General features: G+C 42.0%; 1 protein-coding gene across 1 annotated transcript in view; it reads right to left on the bottom strand.

The window, feature by feature from the left end:
• The window catches only part of LOC131582353 (netrin-4-like), a 41,866-nt gene that overhangs the window by 3,485 nt on the left and 24,055 nt on the right, over positions 1-14,326 (bottom strand). Inside the window, exons 5-9 of the mRNA XM_058845446.1 lie at positions 10,144-10,270; positions 9,659-9,847; positions 1,774-1,987; positions 909-1,045; positions 256-324 (exon numbers count right to left, since the gene is read on the bottom strand). Of these exons, the coding sequence (XP_058701429.1) occupies positions 256-324; positions 909-1,045; positions 1,774-1,987; positions 9,659-9,847; positions 10,144-10,270 (736 nt within the window). The remainder of the gene's footprint in view (positions 1-255; positions 325-908; positions 1,046-1,773; positions 1,988-9,658; positions 9,848-10,143; positions 10,271-14,326) is intronic.

Below are 14,326 nucleotides of genomic sequence, written 5' to 3'. Positions count from 1 at the left end.
AGTATTATTCTAGCACCCCTCCTGCTGTAAAGAGGGAAATGAACTGGTGGGAAGGAGATACCACAGAGTTTTGCATGAAAAATGCTTTTTAATTCTGATCAGAAGTTGGACATGTCACTAGACAAAAAAGGCAGAAGAAATTCTACCTCTCAGGACTTAACCAATCCTGTCATTTTTTCACAGCTATCAGTTAGCAATATGCATAGTGGGAACGTTGTGAAATGATCATAGCTTGGGGGCATGTTACCCACTTACCATAGGCATATTTCATTTGGCAGAAGTCACTGACGCTTCCAAGCACCTTTTCTTTGCACACACACTTTTCTAGCAGGAAAACCCCAGAACATAAAAGGTTGGAGAAGAGCCAGGACATGAGAGAGGAAAGAAGAGCAAACAGTCATCAGTTATAAAGTTAGATAGCTACAGTTCCCATAATCTATATGGACCTTAAGCATAAGTTGGAGAGTGAGCTCAGTTATTTGCAAATGTGTTTCTTGTTATATGATAAAATAATTACTCTGAAATCTGATCAGTACTGTCAAGTAAAATGCAGCCCACATGAGGTCTATTGTACAGTTAATAAACTGATCCTAATGAGATTTGTAGGAATCAGATCCAGCTGTAAATCATGTAAGTAATGAGACCTTTGTTTGATCCCATAACCTAAGAAATGCTGATCCTTCCTGGTATTAAGGCAATATCCGTCTCAGAAAGGTCAAGCTATGCAGTAAGTGGCACTATTTCCTCTGCCAAGCCACCAGTGATGGTCACTGCTGATCTTTACAGGGCAGGCAAAACTGAGAACTATTTAAACACTACAGACAAGCTGGAGATGAGTGGGGCAGACCCAGTCAGGGTGGAGGGTTGAAAGAACTGGCAATTAAATGTTCCCAGACTCTGGGCTGTACCTGGGTGCCTCAGCGCAGAGAATCCCTGCTCGTGGTCGTTCCATGTCCACTCCTCTTCGCTCTCGTTGGCTGGAGTTTGGATGAGGTGGGGGACTTGTCCCCCGATGGGGATGTTAAAGAGGGGCTCACTCTCATAGCTGGGGGACACACAAACCACAGCACTGAGTTAGGAAACCACAGGGGTGGGAAACAAACAAACAAACAGCTGCCTTTGCTTGTACCCAGATGAGCTTTCTTCAGACTGGGAGTGCAAATACAAACAAGACTTCATGGCAGATAGAGAGATCACGAGCTCTAGGCTTTTGTTTAGGCCTCCCACTGCTGACTTAGTGTTTTTTAAAGTGCCTATAAATTGGGTGGTTTTTGCTTACGTTTGTTTGTTTTTAGGGAATTATGTAACTTAATGAGCACTTGTTGATGTCACCAGGATCTGAGGACAGCTTGCAGGAGTGCAACTGCTCAGCAAATCACAGGATTTCTGATTAATACCTGTCTGGGGTACAGATGCCTGGCCCTCTAGAAACAAATGGGAGACTATAGTTCATTTTACCCTGGGCACAGATGAGAGGCAGGCTCTTCAGACTCCTCCATCTATTTCCAAAGCAAAGATGTGTTTAAAGACCATGCACATATGCACCCAGGGGGTTTTGTAAATGCCTATTATTACTGCAAAGATTCATCTGTTCAAGATTACCTTGGATAACACAGTGGACTTAAAGGTGTTAATGTAACCTAAGAAACCTTTCATGATTTACAACCACCTTTTCAAATGATTGTGCACTCCAATTTTTGTTAGTATTTGTTAGTGTTTGTTTCATTTCACAGAGCCCCATCGCAAAGTGAGCCCGGAGCAGGGGTTCTTTACCCGGTGGAGCAGGTCCCAGTGCGTGGGTCGCAGTCTCTGGCGCAGTCACAGGGCCGACAGCCGTGTTCCCCAAAGCCCCAGTAGCCCACCAGGCACCTGTCACACTTGGGCCCCGCCACTCCTGGTTTGCAGTAGCAGAATCCTGTCCTGGGGTGGCATCTCCAGCTGCTGCTGAACGTGGCGTTGGCTGATCCCAAGGGCTGGCAGGCACAGGCTATGGACACACAGCAAGAGGCAATTCAAATTATGTGCCAGCTTCAAATTATGGGTCAGCTGGGGAAGTGACATTTTTGCAAGGCTGATAAACTTATTCCCTCTTCCTCGTGCTCAGCAGTTTTAAGCCAGGACTAGTAAACATTGCACTCCAGCCTACATTTGCATTTTTTTTTTCCTTTTTAATTTGTTAGGCAAACCAAAACGAGTACAACTGTGAGCATTTGTGCATGAAAGTCAGTTCTTCCCTATGATGCAAATAATGACCCCACAGGGTTTTGAAATGATACCAGGAAGCCCTCTCTGTGTGTTTATTTTTAAAGGGCTTGAAGGTGATTCACTTTAAAAGTGTTTTGCAGAAAGTTTCACTTGCAAGGACAAAATAAAGTTTTATAGCTATTGCCTACATTGCCTTTCCTGTAAACACAGAAATTACAAAACTACTGTTTCCTCTGGGGTAGGTGCAGCTTATACAGTGATTCAGATGACCTGAAACCTATTTTCAGGTTCTGCCTCCAAAGAATGCACAAATTTCCTTCAGTTCCTTTCTGCAGTGCTAAACATCACACCATGCAGTACTGTATGTGTTTAAAGAAGCTGAAGATTTTTTTTACAAATGCAAGAGCTGATTTTTTAAAGGAAGGCAAGCAGAATGAGAGAAGACCTCTAAACTTAGTAGATATATTTTACATGTAGCTGAAGATGAGCAAATATGAGGAAAAAAACCTCTGAATCTTTCAAATGCTGTTGCCAGTTTGACACCAGCCTAGCAACTCAAAGCAATTTGGCAGGAAAACAGCTAGTTCTGTGGGCATCTCTTCCTGCACAGACAATAAATTGTCATAATCCCACACCACTGGTACATTCCTGATGTGACAGCATCAGGGAGGGATGCACATAGAGCTGCAAGCCAGCATGGTTGACTCCTCTCCATCAGGGCAGAACCTGGCTGGGATGGTTAAGCCTCATGCCAACAGCTCTGCAGAAGTAAAATACAAGCAGTAAACAAATCCATTCTGATGTTCAGATAAGTTTGATCAAAATGAGAACTGATCTGAACTCCAGGACTTCATATTTCAGCTCTCTTTTGTATTAAGAAAGCAGCATGCCCTGCCTTTTGCTTGTAGCAGACTGAAAAGGTCACACATCACGACTTCATCCATCTGGAAGAGGGCAGAAATAAAAATCTTTTGGCTAAGGCCTGCTTTTACAGAGATTTTCAGTTAAATGTTGGACACCCAAGGTGTTTAGATAGCTTGGATCAGAGGCCAGCCTTTTTGGATGCTTATTTGAACCAAACATGATCTCCAAAGCTTTTGAAGTTTGCCTGTCATTGTCTCGGATCAAACTACTTTTCTTCATGAGCTCACAGATAAGAGACCAAATGAACACTGATCCCACACAACACTTTCCAAGGGGAAAGGGGCAAATATATGACTAAAGAGAGTTTAAAATGTAGCAGGGACAGATTCACTTTCATCTGCAACCTCCTATTTGAAACTCAGGAAAAGAAAAATGCCTTTTGAAAACAGTACAAGAAGAAGGGCGAGCAATTTTGTTTAAAGGGCATTTCTCTTATGATCTGCTTACTGTATAGTTATTTTTTTCCCCTTGCCCTGTGTTCTTTATGCCAATAATTTTAATAATATTATTATACTGCTGTGGATGGATCTGGGCCCGTTGTGCTCAGGGGACACTAGCACAACAGCCTAGGGACAGAAATGCCACGTGCTGTCATGGGCAATATGCTGGGCACAATGGGCAGGCTGGCGGAGGGCAGCAGCCTCTCCTGCCTGCCACAAAGCAGCCTCGACTTTGGGAGCAAACCCAGGGCTTGTGCTGTCAGCTCTGGAGAGCAGGTGTGACACTGAAGTGCTCATTAGCCCTGACAGGTTCAAAGGCATGGTCTGATTTTTTTGCTGCTAAACTTGATTTCACCCCCCCACCCCATTTTTGCAGGGCTGACTACATCACCCTAAAAAAAGAACCTCTTGGTTTGTCAGTCACTGGAAAAAATGGATGTCATAGATTTAGAGATAAGGAGGGGAAACACCCTTCCTTTATTGCAGACAGGTTTGAGAGACAAAGAGGAAGAGTTTGTCGACACCAGGGTTATTCAAATCCAGTTTGTTTTCACTGTAATATTACTACATGTAGGATATACCTGTGGAGTTTTTACTTCAAATGCCTTACATTTCTGCAACCTCTGTGTCTGTCTTTATCCCTCTTACTTCTAGTTTTCGGCTTTCATCAGTTAAGAGTCACTTAACAGATGGGTAACTCACATCATTAGACTCCCTATCCCCAGCTGAGACTGGACCCTGATTCAGGAAGATGAGAACTTCTCCTATTCTATTCCTAAGGGAAAATATTACAGCACAGTGACTGACAGAAATGGTGAAAGCTGATGAGGAAGCAGAAAACAAAAGTGCCTGTTGTTTTTTTTTTTTTTATTTCGAGGCTACAGTTCAGTAAAAATAATGTTCCCAGATGAAGAGTGGGACATATTCTCATGTTAGAAACTGGGACAACTTCTGGTGTATGAGAAAGCAAGCTGAATCAATACATGTAGAACACTTTCAGATGAGTTATACAAGTGGCTTGCAAACTCTTTACTCAGTCTGTGTTTATTTAGCATTTCAGCTTGGGTGGGTACATTGTCTGGCTTCCAGAGTATTACATCCAAAATCCCAGTTGTGCATCTAAGGTAACTCCTAAAATAAGAGCCCACATGTCACATGCTGAAGGGGCAGCTGTGGATGACTGAGTTTTTATCTGTTTAACAGTACCATGGGTTTACAAATAAACCTCACAATTAAAGAAACATAAAAACAAGTTTCCAAAACCTCACCATTTAATATTTTCCAGTTTTTGACAACACTTTCCCACTGCTTTTTGCTTCTTTTCTCTTGGCAAATGTTCATTTTCTCTCCATCCACCTCCCTGTCTAACAAAACAGCAGCTGATGTGACACTGGCCTTGTTTGTCAAAGGCATCATCAATTATGTTAGGGACGGTGTGCAGACAATCCTGGCTCAGAGCTGGGCAGTTTATTTTGGCTCTCCCCTTGACAGTAGTGCAGTGAAAAACATCATTTTACTTTAGAGTTGCCTATTGGTCACAGAGTATCATGAAGCATCCTCTTGCCTTTTAGTCTCACTCCCATACTAGGTTTTTGTGAGACACTACTGTAAAAGGGAGGAGACAAGAAATAATGAAAAATGAATAATTCATACTGCAATCCCCACTCAAGTCTGTCTGCCCTCAGCACAGCTGTCTTCCCCAAGTAATTAGACACAGATGTAAAATATAATATTGGTTGTAACAATACAGTCCCAACTTACAGGAAAATACCAGGTCCTCCAAGTACGTCAATGGCCTTTGAGGTATCTTGTATTAAACTTTTGTCTAATAATACTGCATAAGAGATAGCCAATCTGCTCACAGCTATTTGATATTAAAAAAAACCAAAACAAAAACCAGGCAAAATGAAAAATCAAACAGTCTTTTAGTCTGAAATATATACATGTGCATCTTGGGAGCGTATGATCAAACCAGTGTGATTTTTAAAGCATGTCAGGTGTGGGGATTGACTCTGCCAATGATGTTTCTTAAATGAAGGAAATAACATAGACAGCTCTGTGTGTGGTCAGGGCTGATTAAGACAGACTTTGAACCAAGATGTGATGGGGCCTTTGTGATATTAGAATTAAAAGTTCACTCCCTCTGCTCAGAAGTAAAAGGATGAGAAGCAGAGCCTTTCAGACCATGTGTGTGTGCATGTGCATCTGGGCACATTTTAATTTTCCAGCCTCGTTCTTTGAGTAAAAAAGCTTGTTTTCCTGGAGACCCTTTTTAATGGGTCTACATGCCTGCATTATTTTTAAGCTAAGCAAAGGGTGAGTACAAAAGATGGTGCCATTTCAGAAGGATCCCTTAAGCCTTGGAATAAGCCACAGGAAAGAGCCAAGGATACAGCAGCTTTTCTAACCATTGGTTAGGAAACAATTAGGCTTTTGAGTCAAAGCTCCCATACAAGTCTATATACAAACTACTTAATCCTGTGTTGTCACCCCCAATAACAGGCAGGTGTGTGCCTTGCTCTGAGACTCTTTTCATGCCTTTTTTTCTTTTTAATATAGATCTAAGCAGTGTCAAAACAAGGCTCTGCCCATGACCCGGCTCTCATTCATCCCAGCTGGTAGGAACAGGAGAAGCAAAGGGATCAGAGGCAGGCTACCTCTGCAGACAAAAAGGAATAGCAGATTCACACTTCCATATCAAATTTCATCACTTTTTTTTTTTTTTTTTTTTTTCTGAGGGAATGTCTTTGCAGTCTCAGACTGGAGGGTCAGCTAAGGGTGGTTTAGATAGTGCCAGGAGATCCAATTGTTATACAACTTTTTTTTTTTCTCGAGCAGATTAAGAGAGAATGCTATTCATTATTATGACTAATGCTTAAAGACTGTTTCTGGGCCTGAGCAGTGTCGTGTTAACTTTCTGGGAGCCTGAGGGGGATGTCACAGCTGAACCTAGACTTTGCTTTGGATGGCAGAGCACTCTTCAAGCGTGCTTTCTCAAAGGGATTAGCACAGCATTTCATTCAGCTTTTTCATCAGACTTCCTTTCCCAGCTCAGTATCTACTGTACACAAGGGTCAAGTATTCATCTCCCATTGAAGGTTTTTTTTTCCTCTGAGCTCAAAATGGGAAGATGGGCACTAGGTTGCTCTCACCAAAGCCATCCATTCAGTCTGCTGTTTGCAGTTTATTACTGCTTTTCAGCACTTGCTCATTGGGAGGGTTTTTTGTTCAGTGTTTTTAGTCTGGTACTGTTTGCATGAATATCTCAAAGTGAGATGATGTCTTGGAACTGGTACACTTAAATCCTAAAAAACATGCTAATCCAAGAGTGGCAGCTCTTCAATTTATAATCAGCAGGCTGAGGTATGACAAAAATGTGTCTGGTGGTCTCATTTTCTAAAATAATGGCAATGCTCAAAATAGAAACTTTTTTTACTGAGTAACCAGAGTGGATTTTAGGGTCACACAACCTGAACAACTTGGACCAAACCAGATGAGGTTTACTGGCAATGCAAGTTTTCAACCTAAAGGATGCAGAAGAGGGTCTCTATGCTTCATGTCCTGCAGGAGGCTTTTCAGTTTAATGTTAGCTGATGATGGTCCTGGAAGAAAAAGCTTCCCTTTATCAAACTGAGTCTGCTGTAACCAAAGCCTGTTTCCATTGGTTTTTCTGGTTTTGCTGTCTCTGGTAATAACCAGAGTAGTGAAGTGTTCCCTGAAAATTCTCTGCAGAGGTGCAGTGTAACATGAAGTACTCACTTACTGCCTGCAAACCACAGGGGGAAGGGTTTGGGGATCAGGACTTCCATCATACAAAGTACTGCCCAGTATGGTGATTTCTCAAATCTTATTGGGGAAATTCTCTTATTCTCTGCCTTAAATAAAAGGGAAAAGGCACAGATTAACCACCTCCTTCCCAGTTTTCTCTGAGCTCTGCAGTTATATCCAGAGTACCTCCTATTCTCACAGAGGTACAAGCATCGTGCACACAGCTGCTGTAAAAGCCAAGTGGGCTGCATTGCCCTTTCCTTATATCTTGACATGGCAAGCATTCATGAACGCCTTTACACCCCTGGGAAAAGGTCCCATTGACTTGAATCATTCACAGATAGGGTCGTGTTTACCTTTGCTGCTGAATCAAACCCATTAAATTCATCCCAGCTAAGAGAAACTCTAGGCAGGCTAGTGATCCAGGGTACCTCTTAAGGAAATAGATATGTTTAGAGGGCAATTCAGTCCACCTGTTTCAGGCATCTGCCTTAGACTGCAATAAATAACTCCCCAGAGGTCCCTCTGTTTCTCCACTGACAGAACAAGGAGCCTAGGAAAGACATATAACTTTCAGTGACTAAAGCAGAATGGCAGCTCTCTAGGCCTGAACATGCAACTCAGAGTGGAGACAATTGCTTTTGGGGGCCTTCTGCTGGCAGCAGCACCTTCCCAGGTGAAAAGAACATTGTTGTGCCTGACTGGCACAACAGGAATAAAGCTCTTTCAACAAGGTAAATTTCTGAAGAGTTTTTCTTTTGCTATGCTGAATATTGGCAGGGGTTACTGAGAGACCTGTAACCAGACCAGACAAGAGAGGCAGACGTAGAGTCAAGGTCTGATTTCATCTAGGCAAGCAGTTCTAGGGTTTCCAGACAGATAGGCTGTATTTCCAAACAATGTTTTTTCCTCTTTGCTGCTCGCCAGTGCTCCTTGACTTCAGCAGTTATCTAGTATTACACACGATGCTGGTTACTGCACCATCTCCCTGCTGCTCAGTGCAAGAGTTCACACACAGATTCTTTCAGGTGCTATAAGATTGAAAGCTAATCTTCTGGCACAACAATTTGTTCTCATTACAATATTTCCCTGTAGTAAATCTGCTCAGAGTAGAAACAGAACTAGAAAGGGGCCATCATAGAACACTACAGGATACGGGGTGAGCCAGATACGCTCACCCTCTGCCCCGTCTGCTGATCCGTGTTCTGTGATGAACATTATGAAAATGAGAAGAAAAAGTTGTGTGGGAACAGTCTGCTGTCACCAAGTTCCAGTGGTAAGAAGGCAAAAGAGCAGAAACATTGGATATGTTGGGCACAGAAGGTTTAAGCAATATCACAGGACCCACAGACCTAGGGAGAGGAGTAACCTGAGTGTTTAAGAGGAGTCACGTTGAAGAGCATTAAAAGGGTCAGAAAAGCTTCAAGACTCATTATGTCAGTGGCCAAGAGGTCAGATAACAGAGGATGAAGTTCTCTATGATGATGTCTGAGCTATGGGGAAAGAAAATTATCCAAAGGGAAAAATGAAATTAGGTATATTGCTGGAAATAACAACCTCTCAAACAGATGTGAGATAGAATCAGATATGTGAAGCCTGGCAGGATACTCAGGAAATGTTTACTTTAAGTGAGGGAGGTTTGGGCTGTTTGCCAGACTGGCTGGGTGCAAACTATCTTGATCCAGAGGCTGTACATCCTCTGTACAGCCATTAGTGCCTCTGTGCCCAAGACACACCCTAACACATTCTGTTGAAGTGCTAGTGATGCAATTTATTTGGGCACAGCACCCCATAACACAGCTGTAGAGTCCCAAGATAAGTCTGAGTTCTGATGTATTTGTTCCCAAGTGAATACACACAGGCCTCCTCTATCTTCTGCATCCTTTATATGTATTTATGTGCACATAAATACTTTATATGTATATATGTTCCACAACCAAATGGAATTTAACAATAGCTTGCACATAGGCTCACACAGCCTTGAGAGACACAGAAAGAAACCCCAGGTAAATAAAATGTGCCTCAGGAGAAAAGGAACCATATTAATTTAAAACCAAACATAAGAAGAACGTACCTTTCCTCAGGAAGTAATGCATTTGGAGTTTTCACAAGAAAACGTTGTAATGGGAAAAATAAACACAAAAAATCAAGATGATTACCTTTGATCAAAACCCCCTGTCATTTAGGAGAAGAATAGAAAGAAAAGATAGTAATACTCATGAGTTACCTCTATAGGAGTTACTGATTGGATAGAAATTATTTTGTTCTTTCAATGAATCTTTCACCATTCATTTTTCACCTCATGTAACACGATCACTTACGTTTGCAGACCTCTGGAGAAGACATGGGCTTCCCTCTGTCCCGGTAAAAGCCTGGTTTGCACCTCTGGCACCGATGTCCCTCTGTGTTGTGCTTGCAGTTGTCACAGACTCCCCCACTGCGCTTCCCCGAGGCCAACCAAACACTCAGGTCGAAGTGGCAGCTCTCGGTGTGGTTGTGACAGCGACACTCTGGTGAGGACAAGAGAATGTCCTTCAGGCCTTTAAACTGACACAGTAATCATGGTATCATTTTCCAAACCAATCTGGCAGGAACGTGAGGGGGTGTAGCTACATGAAAACCCAACTTCTGGCTTGTAAATTCCCCTCCCCAGTAGCCCCAGTGCAGAAAAACGAGCTGCACACTGAAGTTCTCCGTCAATGATCAGCAATATATCCCCAGTTTCTGTAATGGCACCATTACTGTAAATCACAGAAGTCTTTGTGGGGAAGCTTTGCCTGAGAGCCTGGGTCAGCCTTCCACTTACTTCTGCATTCATTTGGTGCCCCTGTTTTCCCATCTCCTGGCTTCCACGGCTGGTCGTTGTAGAGCGGAGCGCATTTCTCGCAGTGGTGCCCAGCCGTGTTGTGCCTGCACACACACTTCCCGTGGACCTGTCGGGGAAAAGAGACACAGTCAGACAGCTGCAGGAACAGCTGGAGCCCCCAGCAGCCTCATAAGGTGGTGGGACCTCTGCACAATTCCCATACAGCTGCCTGGCACTCTCAGGAAACCCACAGAGCCTGGAGTTAAAACATGTAGCCCTCTCTTTTCACAGTTGTTAATGATGTAGAATTTTTCCAACACCTTATAAAATGCAGATAGCAACAATTTAACTCTCAGCTGGCTATTTAACTACTGCATTGATGAACAGCTCTCTAGACTCTAAACTGGGTGAGCTAACAGGTCTTATTTTGATTTACAGGTTCAGGGCAAGAACATACAAAGAGTATCAAATGTACTCTGTGCTAGCAAAGCCAAGTCACAGGAGAGCACAGGCTAACAGAGGATGCTGGGCTCTCTCTTATTTGATATTAGCACTGATCTGGAAAAGGGAAATGAAATAACCATGAATTACTAAATTATAAACTGTTAGATGAATGAGCAAATAGTCCTGGACATCCTAGGACAGTTAAAAATATAGCAAAAATATTAAAAATGGAAAAATACCAACCAGTAACGCCACAGAAAAGTAACCTAAACCCACATATTCTGTAAGAAAGGCACTGATATTTTAACTTAGGTACAATAGGCACCAGCCTGCCAACTTACATATGACAATATATAAATTAGATTAGTGGAAAAGGCCTAGTAAAATTTTGGGCTATGGAACTAAGAGCACTGTAACTCCAAAGGGACAGAAAATTGTACCTGCAATGCTGTGTTCAGTTTTGAACATTTCATTACCAGATAAATTACAAATTGTAAGATATTCAACAGAAATGAGCAAAAGCTGGCTGAAGAATGGGGCTGTAGTAAATTAACCCGTCTAAGCTGGAAAACAATACATACTATTTGATGGACAAATAAAGTGCACAAAGTCTTGACTAAGACTGGCTGAATAGTTCTCTCTGTGAAAAATTACTTGAATAAAGAACTTCTTTCCTTTGTATATACCTACCTTCACTGGAACACAATAATGATTTTTAGTCATGGGAATATTTAAATATATATCAGATTTGGAAGCAGGTATTCACACCAGAAGTCAGACCTTGCAAAGTGAGCTAGTCCAGACTTCAAAGAGAAAGTTACCATTGAAACTACTTCTGCTTTCAAGCCATTTTACACACCAGGAGTAAAGCAGCCACTTCCACAATAAACTATGATTTGGTGCGCGAGAGGGTGGGCAGGGTGGGCGGGGTGTGGCAGGGCAGGGCAGGGTGGGGTGGCTCTGGGCAGAGGCAAGATTGATGCCACCAGTTAGGAAACAAGCCCGTTTTTAGCTAAAGCCTGAGTAGTTTATGACACTGATTTATATGAATGCATATAAATGTATTGTAAAAGCATTGACATCCAGGGGATTTCTCTATCACATCTATATTTCACTTTATCCTTTTGTTCCATAGGTAACACTGCATCACTTGACATATCCTGACCCTTAGATACAAAGGTCTTTAGGCCTGCATGGACTTCTCCATTGTGCTCATTGCTGCAATATTTGAGTACTTTGGAAACATTATGGAGTTCATTTTTATGACACCTCCCTTCATCTGCTTTTCCTCATTACTCTGACAACTGTATTTTCTCTGAGGCTCTTTCCCATTCATTGTATTGAGAGTTCAGTTGCTCTCACAAATATTTTTTTAACTGGATGGTGTCTTCCAAAGTTATTGTGGGGAATGGATCTGAGAAAAAGATGCAGGCAGGCAGACAGTGTGATGGTACAAACCTCCCTATTTCATGATACCAGTCTCAAGTCCCATGTGCATCACCTGGAATAGTTTGCGTTCTTGCACTCCTGCTCTCCAAGTGCATTTAGCTGGTGTTGCTCCTGTCACTAATGCAGCCTGTCAGCTTTTAAAGATGAAAACTGAGGCTTTAAATGCTGATATTCTGGCTTCTTCATGCTTCAAGTTTTCTAATCAGTTTTGAAGAGTAGATGTTTATAAACTGACAAACCTGAATTTAGAGGGTATTAGTCCAGGAAAGGAACACAAATGTTTTGCTATACTCAATCACCATCATACTGACTTTAATGGCCACATGAAAGTGAGTTCTACTTTTATATTTTGGTGTGTTCTCGGACTGTAGCTTTATGATGTAAACTTTTTTTGGGTAATCTCAATTTGAGACCTTACTGCTTCTTTCGATGCTGTCACCTACATCATGCTATGAGTTATGTATAAATTGGACTGTAAAACCAAACCATGTTTGGAAAAAAGCTAAACCGAGGGGTTTTTTCCCTTGGCACTAGTATTTTTAATCTGGATTAATTCCCTCATCTGTCTCACAGCACATTCATGCTGTTACAAGTCTGGTGTTGTTGCCAAAGGCTTTGATTTGTACATCAGCCACCCCGAGCAGCTTTGAATCAGGACATAGAGGAGGTTATAGCCTTGTGGATTTTAATGCCAGGATGATCAGTTCTAATAATTTAGCTTGACATGCTATACTCAGCCATGAGTTTTATCCAGTAGTTCTTCCATCAATCTCTGTAACTGCTGTTGGATTTATAGCACATAGTGTAGAACTTTATCCTGTTTTCATACAACAGTTCCAAGAAATTACATGATACGTAGTCGTCTTTGCACAAAGCTTCTTCACCTGAATTCTGATCCACTGCTGAGAGAAAATATTTCACCTTTTTGTCCTCCAGTTTTTAAATTGTTCTAAACTCTGTTTAGCTTTGTATAACACTGGAAGGCTCTTGCTTTCTCTCTGCCTATTTAGTTTCTTTACCTATTGTCTTTTCAGTCAACATTGTGGTTGCTCTTTCTCCTGGGCTACTCTCAGTCTGTTTGGGGGCTTTTTTCCTAATGAATGAAGGTTACATTTGGAAGCCTTCCAGGTCAGAGCAACTGCTGCTGATTCAGAAAAAATGTTTGCCTTTGGTCTCTGTATTCACTCTGTAATGTCGCTGGAGAAAATTTGGGACACCACAGTTTGCAATGACATCAGATGCTATCCCTTACCTGCTTGTAGTAAATTGAGTCTTCCTGGGTCATTTTGCATGGTTAAATGAAACAGTGTCTGCTGTTCTGCTTTGTTTCTCTTACAGTTCAAATGGGCTCTGTGGTCTCTCCAAATGAAAAGACATATCCATGCAGATTTATAAGAAATCCTTGAATATCAAGTCCTAAGGAGAGCACACACAACTTATAAGAGGTCAAACTAAAAATTTCCTTTATCTTTTTCAAAGTCACAAAGAGAATGGATGATTTGATGGGTGATCCCAGATTACAGTGCCTGCTGTGCGCAGATGGACAGCTCAAATTCCTGTTCTAATCAGGAATGAGAAAAGCCATTATTTTCCTCTGTCACTTGCTGTTGTCTGGGAAATGGTTTAATACATGTGTATGTCAGAAAGCTACTACACATTTGGGTGTTTTCTGAGGGAACTCAGTTTCTGGCTCATACTTGGTGACTGGTGAATGAAGTCTGCAGGAACTTGGCAGGGATAAGTAGAGCTGGGACACTTGAGGCAGCACCTGAGCCCGTATAGGTTTTGATCTCCATAGCAGTGAGTGAGTGAATGAGCTGCTGCTGCTTCCAAATTCACTGAATTGGTAATGCTGGAGAAAAATCAGTGATGGTGTTCAGCTGAATATTCAGACTGACATCCTGAAGAACTTTTTGAACAGTATCAAGATAATATCACTCAGTCTGTAACAGTTTCAAGACACAACTCCACCCTCTGCCTGAATTCACCTCCCTCAGTCCATATTTCATGCTGCTTTCTTATTGTTTTCTTTCTGAATTCTACCTTGATTATTGCTGATTTTGGGGGCAAGCTGCCCTCTTTTTTTTTTTTTTTTTGCCTGCAGTGCCAGTAACTCCATTATCAATCTGTAACAAACTGCACATGAGGAACAGCTGTCAGGCTGAAATGCTGCACCTGACTTACAGCAGGTCCCCAGCTCCTGGTGAGTGTCTTAAGAATGGAGGAAGCAGAAATGGAAATGAGACTCAATATTTTAGCACTAAGTGCCCGAATCACATAGAAATTAGTA

This window comes from Poecile atricapillus, chromosome 9 (genome assembly GCF_030490865.1).
Source record: "Poecile atricapillus isolate bPoeAtr1 chromosome 9, bPoeAtr1.hap1, whole genome shotgun sequence".
Lineage (NCBI taxonomy): Eukaryota > Metazoa > Chordata > Aves > Passeriformes > Paridae > Poecile > Poecile atricapillus.
This window is presented reverse-complemented; position numbering and strand designations above follow the sequence as displayed.